General features: G+C 38.6%; 1 protein-coding gene across 5 annotated transcripts in view; it reads left to right on the top strand.

Annotated features, from left to right (window-relative positions):
* Positions 1 to 6,870: 6,870 nt before the first annotated feature.
* Positions 6,871 to 16,089, top strand: part of LOC129006319 (cyclin-Y-like protein 2) — a 36,934-nt gene continuing 27,715 nt past the window's right edge. For 3 of the 5 annotated variants that reach the window (XM_054435869.1, XM_054435866.1, XM_054435865.1), the window contains exons 1-3: positions 6,881 to 7,432; positions 9,893 to 9,967; positions 11,924 to 11,958. In XM_054435869.1, the coding sequence (XP_054291844.1) occupies positions 7,210 to 7,432; positions 9,893 to 9,967; positions 11,924 to 11,958 (333 nt within the window). In that variant the 5' untranslated portion in view covers positions 6,881 to 7,209. Of the gene's footprint in view, positions 7,433 to 9,892; positions 9,968 to 11,330; positions 11,373 to 11,923; positions 11,959 to 16,089 lie in introns of all 5 variants that reach the window. The other 2 variants (XM_054435864.1, XM_054435868.1) reach the window with 2 other exon arrangements.

The following is a 16,089-nucleotide window of genomic DNA, read 5'->3' as shown; positions in this document are numbered from 1 at the left end:
TTCAGAAGCTTTGTCCATGAGAACTCTAAGGACTTCTCCACACCTGGTGGCTGCTGCTGTGATCTCTGTCCAAAAGGAGCCTCTGACCAGTATCCAAAGGGCTTCTGGACCCACTGGACTCTTCTGGAGGTACATTGGTCTCCCGAGTTATTGTTGTGGTTTTTTATTCCGTTTACTACTGCCTGTGTGTAGAATGATATTGCCTAATGGATTATGTGAATAACTCTTGATACATGGTACATCTGAGCATATGTAATTGGCTGCCATGTCATTGTGAAACCTCACAGCTTCAGTCAGTGTCAGCACAGCTAGGCAGCTTGCACCTAACGCAAATATCAGTGGGCATAGTCCACAGGCACCTAATGACTCAGGAACTTTAACAGTCACTAAGAGTGTATCTGCAAGGAATAGTCCAACAACACATGGCTGGCCTGACCCAAGGTAACTATATGTCCAATCCAGGGTCATACTGAGTGGACATCTGCCAAACACAGGTCATTCCCCCTGCCTGCCATTGAGCGTTCAAAAGTGACTGGTGTAAGCAGACATGAGTGAGCTTGTTCAACTCAGTATTTGCTTCTTCTGACGGGATCATACTCAGGATCTAGGTCATTGTGCCTTATTGGAGTCCTACACATTTCACTTGTAAATTATATTGGAAAATTAAATTACCATGTTGCTAGTCGTTCACAAAACATTTTTAAAAATTACATTCTAGAACCCGTATTAACATCCTGTGACCTGTAGAAAACAATAGAGAAATGTATTAGGCAAAACGTTCTGGCAAAGACCAGCCTGATACTGGCCTGATTACTCAACCTCAGGCATTGGTCACATTAACTCACAGAGCTAACAAAAATAAAAAGTACTAGTCTTGTTACTCAAGACATTAGGAACTATTGATTTAGATAGATAAAAGATTTTACCTAACAAAATATTATAAAGTCATCCTGAAGAATATGTCCATCTTCCAGAGAACCTAGGAGGTTATCATCACATCTGGAAAGCCTGACCAGGAATAACAGTGAAAGTTACATAGCTGCCTGAGTGCAGAAATATAATCTCTACTGAAAATAAGTTTTATAGTAGGCACAAATTTCAAGACATCCATAGAATTTTTGCTTACAAAGTCAAATCACATCTACAAATTCCATATGGTTTAGAAGTTAATGGTGGTAAATTCATTATGCTTAAGGGAAGCGAAGTAGGACAAATGATTGGAACAGCAAATAACTCCAGGATTCATGATGAATTAATTGATAGAGCGCAAAATATCCAAGACCTTCATGACTTATGCTGTGGACAGGTAACAGAAGTTGGATGAGACAATACCCAAAAGTGATTCCCAGGTTTACCTAAACTAAACAATGGAAGACTGTAGAAGATGCCATTAAGATATCTCATGAATATGGAAGATTATTATTCACTTCTGATGGGACAGGACGTTATAGGGCACCTGAAAAAATTCTCATGAAAAACGACTTTTACAAAATGTCAAGTTATGATATCCAAGATGAAACCAACGAGTCACAACATTCACATAATATACTGTACAACCCTGATCTCTTGACTGTCATAAAATCTTTCTTACCTCTAAACCAAAGTTTCATTTAACAATTTAATTTTTCTCATTTGTTCTGTCCTCTCAGCTTAAGAAAAGATCATTACAACCTTTTTTGTATGTTTTCATATATGCTTGCAAAGGATTGTAAAATTTTATTGTGATTATTCTTGCTCTAAGCCAAAACTTCCCTAATCTTTCTTTAGAGATTGTGGAATGGCATGCTAGTTTATTTTCCATATCCAGTTGTTTCTTCTGTATTCATTACCCTAGCTATATGATCATGTCTTTTGAACCTCTCCTGCAGCTAGTTATGGTCTTGTGACTAAGTTTTAAGCCAATATTTTGTAAGCACTGTGCTATGAGTACCTTCTAAAAAACCTTCCTTCTTCTTTACTCTCTCTACCCTGTTGTCTGGAATGAAGATCCAATAGCTGGAGATCAGTAGTCATCCTAGGTAAAGCAGGCAACATGGTCTGTTAACACCCTTACTGGAAGATAAGTTTAACAAGAATAAGAACGTTGTTTATGTTGGTCCAAGCAATAGCCCCAGAACTTACATACAGTGTGCGGCATGTTTGCTAAGGGTTCAGGTACTAAATAGGTATTGAATGAATGGATGAATTAGTTTACTTTGGAGCCATAAAGAAACAAGGTCTCAGCTCATTTCACAGAATCAAGCTCCTGATTAATTCAAATCACAGTACTCTAAGTTATTTCTTTTTGCTCTCTCAGACTTGCCAGTGTCATGGTAGGATATGATTTTTCTTAATGTACTTCAATATTATCTTCAACCAAAATGTTTTAAAATCTATTTTCATAACAATGTTTCCCAATATTTTCCTGTTTAGAGAGTTTAAAATTCTTCCATTTTTAAAGTCATGGATATCTGTGGGCCGGGTGCGGTGGCTCACGCCTGAAATCCCAGCACTTGGGAGGTCGAGGTGGGCAGATCATGAGGTCAGGAGTTCAAGACCAGCCTGACCAACATGGTGAAACCCCATCTCTACTAAAAATACAAAGATTAGCTGGGCATGGTGATGTGCGCCTGTAATCCCAGCTACTCAGGAGGCTGAGGGCTGGAGAATCGCTTGAACCCAGGAGGCAGAGGTTGCAGTGAGCCGAGATTGTGCCACTGCACTCCAGCCTAGGGGACAGAGTGAGACTGTCTCAAAAAAATAAAAAGTAAAGTAAAGTCATGCAGAGTGTGTCTGTTGTTAAGTGCAGACACTATTTTGTAACTTTAAATAGACATCATCTCAAGTCTACAAAAATTATCCAAAATGGTACCTAATGATATTTCTAGGTCTTCAGATGCTATTAACGCAGATTGTAGCCACTAGGTCCTGAGGGTTTTACTAGATATTGGTTACTGAAATTGAACTTTCTTGAATTCTTTTTTTTTCCACTGTGGTTTCCCACATTTCAACATATCACCTATTTTTGTCCTCGAACTTAAATATTTTCAACAAAATTAAATTACATGTGAATCATCCCTTCTTCCCTGATTTTTGAAATTACCCATTGCTTCCTATGCTGATGATTCTTCTGGTCCTTTTTGTAGTGATCTTATGTTAGAATTTGTAAATATTCACACATTTTGGAATTGCATATAATTTTCTTCTTTTTTCCTCTTCCCCGAAAGTTGTTGTTACTTCTTTTAACTCTCTGTGGGAACAATTAAACTCATGTTTCACTTTTTTGATATACTTATTGGTAATTGAACTACTTGGTTTATGCTCAAATTGCTTTTCCAGTTATCCACTTTTAGGGAAGATATTAGTTGGGTTTTGTTTAGTGTACCAAGCTTTTTTGTTGTTGTTGTTAGATGTATCAAGAACTGTAGACTTTTCTATACATAGTATCCTTTTTCCCACAGTAGTTTTTTGAAAAGTCTATTAAAATAAAGGTCATCAAAGGGTCTCTTCCTAAACCTTTCCTCTACCAGAAACATTTCTGGAATGACATGTTCCTTTCTCCCATCTTGCTTTTGTAGAAGTCCAAAGCTAATCTGCCCTGATCTGGATTGCGTGCACTTGTGCCTTTTGGGGGCCCTTCTGGATTCGTTCTTCCTTCTCTTCTAAACTCAAAAATGTATTTTCTCTGTTGGCTCTTTCCCTTTAACATAGAAGTGTACTCATCCTTTTTGTTGAATCTTGGAATAAAAGGCTTTCTTTACCATATTTACCCTTTAACTACTACCTACATCTCTCTTCTCCAAGCCAAATACTCGGAAAGAGAAGCCCTCAGTTTGTGTCATTGTTGTCTCACCTCCAGTTCAATACTTTACCAATTACCTGACATCCAGCTCACTCACACACACACACAAGCCCAATCACTAAGTTATCATAGCCAATTTGTAGCTTTCCTGCCCTCCTGGCAACATTTCACTCTGTGCATTGAGATAATACATGTTGAGTACCATTGACCAGGCACTGTGTTAGGTGCTGCTGTTACAGAAATGAAAAGCAGACATCATCTCCTTTCTAATGACTTACAGAGGCAGCCATTCCTGATTTATATGCAGGTCTCTTGACTCCCAGTGCTCACTTTGCCAAGCTTCACTTAATGCCGTGGAAATCACCCTATTCTCCAGGGTTTTTTTTCCTCCCAATTCTTCTTACTGTACACAATTTCTCAAGGTAATCACTTCCATGCCCACGGCTTCAGTTGCATTCTCTATTCTCTGAGGACAATAGAATTTTAAATGTTTTGTTTCATGTAGTAGCTTTATTTTATACAAGGTGCCTCATTTGCTATAACCATAAATTCAGAATTGCTCCATGAAAGTAATAAATGAAAAATGGTGACATTATTAGCATGCAAATTTTAGAAAATTTCCCCAGTTACTCTTAATGGTTTGATTTAGTATGTGTGTTATTTTTGAAACATATGTTGGAATGTCACAAATGGACTTAGCCTACATAGATTTATATTCAACTTTTGACCATAGAATTCCATTTTATGTGACACTGAGAGTAAAAAACTATCTTTTCCTCCTTACCTATTTCTCTTCCTACATTCTCTGCCAGGAGGAAGGCACCGCTACATAGCCAGTCTTCCCCAGCAGAGCCTGAGCAGCTCTGTTTTCCCTCTACTTCACCTCTTCTTTCACATCTCTTGACCACACACTTCCTATTCCATCTCTGAAATGATCGGAAAATTTTTCCTCCACTTTTGTCACTGCCACTGCCTTTATCATTATTCTTCTTTTAGATAAAGTCTCTTAATTGGTCTTGTTACTTCCTTCAGTCCTTCCTTATTATACAGACCACTATACACACATCGACAGAGACTCTTCACCTGTGTATGGTTCAATAACTCAAATTTTCAGAATAAAATTAAAACCATCCCAGCATCAAATTTGGGGTCAAATAGAGGTGGGTCTGTATCTCAGGTTTATACCCTGTCCGGCAGTGTGGTCTCAGAAACCTGAACTCCTTAAGCCTTTATTTTTGTATCTGCCTATGAGCATTAAGAGTTAGGACTGTTTTGGCCTGGCACAGTGGCTCACTCCTGTAATCCCAGCACTTTGGGAGGCTGAGGCAGGCGGATCATGAGGTCAGGAGATCGAGACCATCCTGGCTAACACGGTGAATCCCTGTCTCTACTAAAAACAGAAAAAATAGCCTGGTGTGGTGGTGGGCGCCTGTAGTCTCAGCTACTTGGGAGGCTGAGAAAGGAGAATGGCGTGAACATGGGAGGCGGAGCTTGCAGTGAGCCTAGATCACGCCAGTGCACTCCTGCCTTGGTGACAGAGCAAGACTCCATCTAAAAAGAAAAAAAAAAGATGTGAAAGGACTGTTTCACACATACAGTGACTGGCATGGAGAAGGGACTTAATCAATGTTGAATGAAGCGGAGGCATTTTAAAATCCACATAAAAAAAATGTTTTTCTTTTAAAAATATACTGATCTACTATGTCACTTTCCCTCCAAGCTTGACTTCTACCTTTACTTTCTGATATGGTTTGGGCATGTCCCCACCCGAATCTCATCTTGAATTGTAATCCCATAATCTCCATGTGTTGAGGGAGGGACCCAGTGGGAGATGACTGGATCATGGGGACAGTTTTCCCCATGCTGTTCTCATGATAGTGAGTGAGTTCTCATGAGACCTGATGGTTTTATACGTGTTTGACAGTTGCTCCTTCACACGCTCATGCTCTCTGGCCTGCTACCATGTAAGAAGTGCCTGCTTCCTTTTCCACTGTCATTGTAAGTTTCCTGAGGCCTCCCCAGCCATGTAGAACGTGAGTCAATTAAGCCTCTTTCCTTTATAAATTACTCAACCTTAGGTGTTTCTTTATAGCAGTGTGAAAATGGACCAATACACTTTCTGATAATCACGCTTGAGTAATTGGGGAATTCATACTACCTGGGATCAAATTGTGGCCCCAGCCTGAGCAGTCGTGTGACCTTGGGGAGATAACTTACCTCTCCATTTCAATGTCTTCTGTAAAACCTGTAAAATGAGATTGTTCTGAGGGTTAAATGAGCATAGCATAGTTAGAACACTGTCAGGCACATACTGATTGCCAGATGTTGAACATTCATCTTTATTGAGTTAGGACTGTGGTACCCCACTTTACAGCTCTCTATTTTGTATGATAAAATCATGCTTAATGCTTTGTTAGTAAAAGAGAGAAAATCTGAAAGTCCTTGCCATGGAAGGAAGAAACAGAGGGGAGAAAAGGGAGTTGGTAAGTTTCAGCATTTCAGAACTTGGAGGGACAAGTTAGGTTTCTAGTTTTTGGAGAAGGAGGTGGAGGCGGGATGGGTCCTAACGTGTGATTCAAGACACACAGCCATAACTCTTTATTGAGAGTAGAGCTAGGGCCCCAGGGACTGCTATGGTCAAGCTGCAGACAAAAACTACCACTCATTGGAAGACAGGAGAGGAGTATTTAGTTACAAAAGCAGTCAACAATTCAGGTGTATCTACATTGAGTCAGCAAATAAAAATTGTTCAACTGGGTTGCTAATGGGACCCACTCTACTCACTGAGGGTTTGTATAGAACTCATAGAGGAAGATGGCTTCAAGTAAGGAAACACCTTATGCTTTCCTTAGGACTAAAAAGCTCAGGAAGCTGTTGATGAATGAAAATCTTAGTCCCACTGGCACTGCACAAGGGGCCAGGAGAGCAGCAGCAGCATAAGTCACAGGGTGGGGCAGGCCAGGCAGGGACATTCTGAGCTGTGGGGGAGGGGTGGCAGCCAGAGTGGGGCATTGTGAGCTGTCAGGGAGGGCATTGTGAAGTGTAGGGCGGGGCATTGTGAGCCACAAGCCTGGGCTCCCACCTGGGCCAGTGGGCTTCAGTCTGTAGGTGACTACAGAAGAAGGAGGAGCTCCATCTGTTCTCTCTTCAGGCAGTTGTTGTGTCTCTCAGCGCTTGTTGGGTTCACAACCTATTAAATAAGCTGGCTGGTCTTCACTCTCCCAGACAAGTCAACTCAGGGGAGGCGGCAGGGCACGGGCCTTGGCCTGCAGCCCCAGCCGGGGCTGGGGCTGGGCTGCGAGGTGGGCAGGCGAGCAGCGGGCAAGACCATCTCTGCATGTGCAGCATAGCCTCGGCCTGGGGCAGCGGGAGTGTGTGGCCAAAGCTGTGAGCAGAGGCACAGGTGGTGACAGGAGTAGAGGCACCCCATGGGAAACATACTGACCTGTTGTGTGTGTCCCAGGGCCAGCCCCGAGTTGCACCAGCACGAGGGGTCGGTGTGTCACTGTGAGTCTGAGATCTATGAGGCAGCAGCTGGGGACCTGATAGCAGGAGTGCCTGTGGCTGCGGCTGTAGAGCCTGGTGAGGTGACTTTTGAAGCTGGTGAGGGCCTCCACATGCACCACATCTGTGAACCGGAGATGCCTGAAGGTAAGGAGGTGACAGGTGCCTTCTGCCCTTGGCACACTTCTGGCTGCTGCTATCCCCAGGGTCCTCTGGGAGGCATCCCCCACCTCAGGCTCCTTTCTGCCTGTAGCCAGCTATCCTAGGGCTCTCCAGGAACAAAACCTGGCTTGCCTTGCGTTTCCACCCCTTAGTGTTTCTCCACAGAGTCCAGTTAGTTTATTTTTTCCTTCCCTCCAAAACTCCCAATTCTTGCTCCCTCATCTCATTCTCCCCTTCTGGCATGGGACCATTTATTTATGGCTGTTCTTGTCTGTAGCTCTGTTTAGTATCCTGTGGGACTTTGTTGAGGCTTCTTTGGAATATTCTCTTCCTTTTCTCAATAAAAACTCAAATATCCCAACTTTCCAGTACCCATCTCATTCTTTTTATACCTATCCAGATAGTACCTAAGTGAAGGAACCAGGTATGTGCCTAATTGTTTCCTTTGTTAAAGTAGCCAAATCTGAGGACAATTCATACTGAAATATTTGGGGATTTCTTATTTAAAATCAGAATGCAGGTTGCCATAAGAGAGACTATATGGGTTGCTTTAAGTCACCTTGATAGAAGCTGCTTAGTTTCTTCTAACTAATCTGAACACAGAAGGAAAGAAAATGGAGGGTGCTTAAAATAATTGGGAAAGGTGTGAAATGTCATGGCCAGGGCTGCAGAAAAATGCGTGTGGGGTGGTTTCCCCAAAGAAGTTTACCTAAGAGGCTCTGATTACTTTAAAATTCTTACTTTAACACAAAATGTGTCTCCAGATTTATTCTGGTGACTTAACAGACATTATTTACCTCCTCATTCTAAAAGAGAGGTGCGGATGATTTGTGGTCAAAACTTTCGAAAGACAAAACGTAAATGTAGGCTTTGAATGTGTATTATAAAGATTGAAGGTTAAAATGTCAGACCTTGCCTGTGTAAGAGTGTTTGTTGCCATGGCTTCCCCTTTGTCCTTCCCCCTCCTGACCATAGCATCTTGTTCAAAATAAGAAAGTTAGAGTTTTTCAGTCTCTACACTGCTGGGAGAGGTGGGGTATGGGAGGGGGTAGAAAAGAGAAAACAGTTGGTTTGCCTCTAAAATTTTGCAAAGAGGTGAATCTAAGTAAAAAGAATTCTGGGTAACAATATGGTTCTTGAATAAAAACTAAATTTTTCCAAATAGAAAACATTTTATCATAAAGATACTAAATCCACTGGCTTTTTGGTTTCATTTAAATGCCAGAGGTTTATTACTGTAGAGGAAATGTCTTATAGCTCTTCTATTTAAACTTTGATTGGGCTTTGTATAGCCAAGACAATCCTAAGCAAAAAGAACAATGAGAACACATGGACACAGGGAAAGGAACATCATACACTGGGGCCCATCAGGGGGTGGGGGAAAAAGGGAGGGAGAGCATTAGGACAAATACCTCATGCATGTGAGGCTTAAAATCTCGATTGTGGGTTAATAGCTGCAGCAAACCACCATGGGACATGTATACTTATGTAACAAACCCACATGTTCTGCACATGTATCCCAGAACTTAAAGTGAAAAAAAAAAAAAAAAAACTTTGGTTGGGCTTTTATTTTTTTCAGAGGTGGAATAATTAAGACTCATGATGAGTGTGACTTTGTAACTTGGAGTACTATACTCATTTTCCAAGATATTTAAGTATTTAGAATAAACAAATATGTGAATTAATTCATTATACCTTTATACACAAAGCATGTAAGTACTTGTGTAAACATACTCCACTTGGTGGTGTAAGGAAAGCCTCTGAGTGATTTTTCACACCAGTTAATAGATGGGTAGTGTTGGATGAGAGCTCAAAAAAGGCTCTTTATTGTCATTCTTTAGGATTACAGCACAGTTTATGTATGTCTCATTTGGCTCTTTGCAATACAAATAAGGCCTATATATGTTCTCCCTACATTTTGCTAATGAAGAAATGAAGACTTAGAGATCTCATGTGACTATGGAAGACAGCTACTCAACAGAACTAAGGTTCTGTGTCCTCAGAATGACATGGAAGAGACAGATATGCTGAATTTACTTTTTAAAAATTTTAAAAATTCCAGATTACATCTTATATTTTGCCTATAAAATAGACCTGTCTTTTAAAACATACTGCCATCTTGTTTTATTCTATGCAGTTGATTTTACACAACTTAAAGGCAAATTTACCTTTTTTTTGTTTTAAATAAAGGAGGGTCTCACCATGTTACTCATGCTGGCCTCAAATTCCTGACCTGGGCTCAAGTGATTTTTGCATCTCAGCCTCCTGAGTAGCTGGGACTACAGGCATGTGCCATCTTGCCTGGCTCTATCTTCTGTCTATACATTCATTTCAATGGATAAGAATAAAAGTAGAGGTAGTGAAATAGCCTAAATGCAGCAGTCAAATAAATGAGTTGATAAATTTTTATAAATGATCACATATTTTTTTTCTCTCCCTCTATAGATATACCTTTGGAGCCCAACCCTTCTGACCATCCAAAGGCAAGCACGATATTCCTGAGAAAATCTCAAACAGATGGTGAGACAACATTGTTTATTCTGCCAAGAAAGAGATTGAAAACTCTTGTTATTTGATCAGATGTATTATAGAAAATATTTAGAAAAACTCATATTGGTTTAATTTTTTCAACTTTTCACATATTCACTTGTCTTATTTTAATACGTGATATACTTTTTTTAGTTGTTACTCGGTTAGTGAAATCATGTAAATTTTTTATTTATACATTTTGCCATCTTTTTATCAACACAATTTGTCGTGTGATGGAGGAGTCATAGATTTATCTTTTTTTATAATTCTTTGCCCCTTTTCCCTTGCTCCTAAGAGTATATTTTAAAGACAGAACTTAGGCTTCAGCTTGGTTTCCACTTAAACAAATAATAAAAAAAAATAGTTGTTCATCAACAGAGATTGAATCTGTGATTTTGGCCTCCTCTTGCACAGTCCTCTGATCACATGCATTTATCACATCCAAGTTTATGCTTCTCAAAACTTTTAAGTTATTAACCTTTTCATCTGATGTAAATTTAAACATGCCCTACTTCTGCTTATTTTCCTTAATGTTAAGTTAAATCCTCGTTTGTTTGCTAGAAAGCCATACACGGCCAAGTTTTCCAGTTGATTTAAGCAGCAAGAATACAAGTGAGGATCTATAATAATATGGGAAGTAATGCAGCACAGTAAAATATGGGAGTTTGTAACCTTTCTTTTTGTAGTTTTGAGTAGACTTTGCCTGTCTTGAGTAAGTTATTTCTGGTTAGAATTTGTGTTCATTTTTGTGTTACTATAAAGAGGTACCTAAGGCTGGGTAATTTATAACAAAAAGAGGTTTAATTGGCTCATAGATCTTCAGGCTGTACAAACATGGCTTCAACATCTGCTTCTGGTGAGAGCCTCAGCAAGCTTACAATCATGATGGAAGACAAAGGGGAAGCAGGTGGTTCCACCCAGTGAGAAGGGAGGGAGAGGCAGGTAGAGGGAAGGTGTCACACTCTTTTAAACTACCAGAATGAGAATTTGCTTCTTACCATGGGGATGGCACCAAGCCATTCATAAGGAATCCACCACCATTACCCAAAAACCTCCCACTAGGCCCTGTCTCCAACATTAAGGGTCATATTTTAACATGAGATTTGGAGGGGGAAAATATCCAAACCATGTCAGAGTTGTTTTTCCCAGTTCCTTCCAGAGCTATGGGCTTCTCACACATAGAGAGCATGGAAGAGGTAAAAACAAAAGCTATTCCATGTCCCTCACTCTTCAGTGGTAGGAATGTTTGCCTGCAAGGCCCTTCCAGCATCAAAGGTGGAGGCAGTGTAGGAAACAAAGCATGGCCCAAGTCCTCTTGGAGCTTTCATTATGCTGTCCTTTTTTTTTTTTTTAGAAAAAAAAGATTTTTTGTGCTGCAGACACCATGTCCAATCAGGTTTGTATAGTCATTTTAAAATTTAAATTTAAGATAAGTTACTTTCCAGTTGTTTTGTTTTTAGTGACATATTAGTAGATGATCACTAAGTGTGGTTTGAGATGCTTACAGGGATTCTGGTGCATCCAGAGGTAGGTGCCTAGCCAGAAAGTAGTTCTTAGAACTGTTAACTCTTAGATTCTGGCAAATAAAGTAAGCTATGTGTAAATGCAGAATGAGAAAATACTCATGGCTCATATATGCAACAGTTAAACTTTTTTATTAGCTAACTTTTTCATCTGTCCTCATTTTTTTTTTGCTCTTTTATGCACAAGGATTCTTTCATGTGTATGTAAAAGAAACAAAAAGTAAACTAGATCAAAAAGTAAAACTAAGTTATTAGATTTTACTTTATGAGATTTATCATGCCAGATAATTTAAATATAAATTGTTGAAAGTAATTTTTTAAAATGGATTTTTTTCTTATTTAGGAGTAATTAGTAAGACATTAGCTACTACTCTTATTTTATGGTATTTGTATCAGAAGTGACCATTTTCTTTTTCATTCTTAGTACAAGAAAAAAGAAAAAGCAACTATACAAAGCATGTACGTAAACAGTCAAAAAGTTAAGAAATTGACAGTTTGATATAAAAATATGTCTCTCTTGATTCCTTTAAATTATAATGGGGACCGAGTGGTGATAGACTGGACTTCTTTTTGTATTTTCCTGAGTATAAAATTTACTCAGAGAAGTCTTCAGCTTAGAAATTTTAAGAATTTCTGACATTTAAGTTAAATTTCAATACTCTGGTTGTGGTATAAAGATCTGCCTTAAATATTTAATCATATTCTTAATCAAATAACAAAAATAGAATAGCTAAGAATTAACAAATAACAAAATAACAAATACAGAATAACAAATAACAAAAATAGAATAGTTATCAGCACTGTCTATTGACTTTGTCGTAGCAGGTGAAAGCATACCTTCCTCACTACACCATGACCTTATTTTTCTCCCTCTGTTTCTTCCAATTGTAGCACACTTTTTAATTAAATCAGTAATATTTACATGATTATGACTATGCAAATTCTATTCACTGCTAAGTCATATGATGTTTTCACTGTGCCTCTGCATTATATGTCCTTCATTCTTTCTCTGAAACAGTTCTGAAATCTGAGCATTTCGGCACTTTTTCTGGATCATCTCTTTTTCCCTAGCCTATGTTACTTTACCCAGCCAAATGCAATAAGTAGCCCCTGGCTGGTCTGTTTGCTTTCACATCCATTTTCTTTTTTTAGCCTGAAGCTAATTTTCTGACTATATTCATTTGCCTGTTTTCTAACAGCTGTTTTCCCCCTAAGTGTTGCAGCATTTATCACATGCCTTTCAAAGATACTTTCCATCAGCTAAAACACATATGTTCCTTTTTTTTTTCTTTTTGCCAGGGGTGGGGGGTAACTTTCTTTGGCATTTTGTCATCCTAGTTCAATATAGAGTGGCTTTCCCTAAATATGCTCGATGTCCGCTTTTCTGTGCTAGCTCCTTGAAGTCTTTTGGGATCTCACATAACTGCCATCTTGTGTGGGATCACCTGAGTCCTAGATTCTGTTTCCTTCTGTCCTGTTATCCTCACTAGTTGTACTTGAGCACATTTTCCTGGGCAGAGATGTTTAGGGATCTGGCCAGTCTTAAAATCCCTCCTTTTTGATACAGAGTAAACTTCTAGGTTGAATCTAAACTTTATGGTTCTGAAGATATTTTGCAATTGTGCTCTCATTACAGTGTTGTTCTTGACTCTATTGCCATTGTGAGATACATTATTTATAACCAGGTTTTATGTCTCTGTGGAAGCTTTTTAGAAGCTTCTCTCTCACTGAGATTCTGAAATTTCATAACAGCTTGGTGGGAATCTTTTCATTTTATTGAGGCTACTAAGTCTGAAGACTATCTCTTCTTGAGAATTTTTTTATTTTCTGTGTTCCTTTTTTTCTGATAGTCTTGTTATTCAGACACTCAGCTGCTTAGACCAGTATACCTGCATTGGTTTTTAATTTTTCCCCTTCGATTTTTCAGTTTCTGTGACTTTTTACTCTAATATTTCTATTGAATTTTACATCTTTTTCAGAGTGTTTTTAGATTTTTTTTTAAGTTTTGCTCCTGATTTTGACTGGTCCCATGAATCCCTTTTTTCAGTTGTTTTGATGTCTCTTGTTGGAGGCTTCCCTCCAATGTGTGGTGGTCCCTGGCTTTATTTGGAAACAGGACTTCTGTTAACTGGTGGCACTCAGTGTGAGGTTTTGGAAGCCAAACTAGCTGTTCATTTGTGGGACTTCAGTATATTATCTGGGGATCTTTATTCGAGCCAGTTCAGTTTCTTCTGAGAAAGGGTCTCCCAATTTTCTCCCTGGGAAGTAAAAGAATGGCTACTTGCTTTCCAAAAGCAGAATTAGGGAAGTAAGTTGGAGTTCTATTTTTGGTGTACAGTTTTCTTTATATCTCAGGTTTAAGCCGTGGTATTTCTGAACCTAGAAATTCTCAGGTTTGGTATATCCAGAGAACACACATCTAAGTTTCTTATCAGATGGGTGGACAGGTGGACTTGGGGCTCTAACCACAGATTTTCTGACCTTGCTGGCTTTTGTTTTATGTTTTACCCTACTTTCCAAACTTCCATTTGCCTGTAAGTTCACAGCCTGCCTTTAGTTCTACAAGACAAACTGGCTTGCTTCTCTTCCAGTCACTCTTTGTAGGGACCAAAGTTGTGCTTCTGTGTTATTTACCACTCCTTTATCTACTTTTTATGTCCCAGCATTTATTAAAAATCATCTCTGTCAACCTTCTCTCTTGATCCTGTGTGTAAACTGTATTTTATATATGACTAACGAGACTTCCAGAGGCAGAGGAAATAAATTTGTGTTCAATCTATTATATTTAATCCAAATTTAGGACTTATATTTACATGTGAATCAAAGTTTAATTTCAATATAATTAGTGGTATTAACCTAGACAATTTTTTTAGTGATGTATCTATAATAAGTATATTATACTTTTCTCCTAAGGCCTTGTTTAATATTTTTATTCAAACTTTCACTGCCGTATTATCCCATTACCTCACAACATAGATGGAGCTGTTTTCATGAATGCCCAAAGTGTTAGAAATATTTAAGTTAATTAAAATTTGTTTATTTTTAGCCTGGTCAACATAGCAAGAGCTCATCTCTACAAAAACATGTACCCTAAAACTTAAAGTATAATAATAATAAAATTTAAAAAAAGTTAAATAACAAATTAGCCAGGCTTGGTAGCATGTGCCTTTAGTTTTACCTACTCATGAGGCTGAGGCAGAGGATCGCTTGAGCTCAGGAGTTTGAGGCTGCAGTTAACTATAATTGCACCACTGCACTCCAGCCTAGGCAACAAGGGGAGACCCCGTCTCAGAAAAAGAAAAAAGTTATTATTTAAAAACATTTCTAAAATTTGTCCTGCCGAAAAGGAGAGAGGAAAACGTAAACTTGAGTTTTCATTTTATTTTATATTTGCTGGGAAGAATGCCGTAGTTTATTTATTTATATATTTTTATTTCCATAGGTTTTGGGGGAAACAGGTGGTATTTGGTTACATGAGTAAATTCTTTAGTGGTGATTTGTGAGATTTTGGTGTACCTGTCACTTGAGCAGTATCCAGTGAACCCAATTTGTAGTTTTTTATCCCTCACCCCCGTCCCACCCTTTTCCTTGTGTCCCCAAAGTCCATTGTATCATTCTATGCATTTGCATCCTTATAGCTTAGCTCCCACATATGAATGAAAACATATGATCTTTAGTTTTTCATTCCTGAGTTACTTCACTTAGAATAGTAGTCTCCAATTCCATCTAGGTTGCTGGGAATGCCATTAATTTATTCCTTATTATGGCTGAATGGTATTTCTTAATCCCCTTGTTGATTGATGGGCATTTGGGCTGATTCCATATTTTTATAATTGCAAATTGTGCTGCTGCAAACATACATGTGCAACTATCTTTTTTGTATAAATATTTCTTTTCCTCTGGGTAGTTACCCAGTAGTGGGATTGCTGGATTGAATGGTGGGTCTACTTTTAGTTTTCTAAGGAATCTCCACACTGCTTTCCATAGTGCTTGTACTAGTTTCCATTTTTACCAGCATTGTAGAGAAGTGTTTTAACCACATCCACACCAACATCTATTATTTTTTGATTTTTTGATTATGGCCATTCTTGCAGGAGTAAGGTGGTATGGCATTGTGGTTTTGATTTTCATTTTCCTGATCATTAGTGATGTTGAGCATTTTTTCATATGTTTGTTGCCCAGTGATATATCTTCTTTTGAGAATTTTGTATTTATCTCCTTAGCCCACTTTTTGATGGGATTGTTTGTTTTTTCTCTTGCCCATTTGTTTGAGTTCCTTGTAGATTCTGTATATTAGTCCTTTGTCAGATGTATAGATTTTGAAGATTTTCTCCCATTCTGTGGGTTGTCTGTTTACTCTGCTGATTGTTCCTTTTCCTGTGCAGAAGCTCTTTAGTTAAGTCTCAACTGTTTATCTTTGTTTTCATTGCATTTGCTTTTGGATTCTTGGTTATGAAGTCTTTGCCCAAGTCAATGTGTAGAAGGTTTTTCTGATATTATCTTCTACAGTTTTTATGGTTTCAGGTTGTAGATTTATGTCCTTGATCCATCTTGAGTTGATTTTTGTATAAGGTGAGAGTTGAGGATCCA

Source organism: Pongo pygmaeus, chromosome 8 (genome assembly GCF_028885625.2).
Source record: "Pongo pygmaeus isolate AG05252 chromosome 8, NHGRI_mPonPyg2-v2.0_pri, whole genome shotgun sequence".
NCBI lineage: Eukaryota > Metazoa > Chordata > Mammalia > Primates > Hominidae > Pongo > Pongo pygmaeus.
This window is presented reverse-complemented; position numbering and strand designations above follow the sequence as displayed.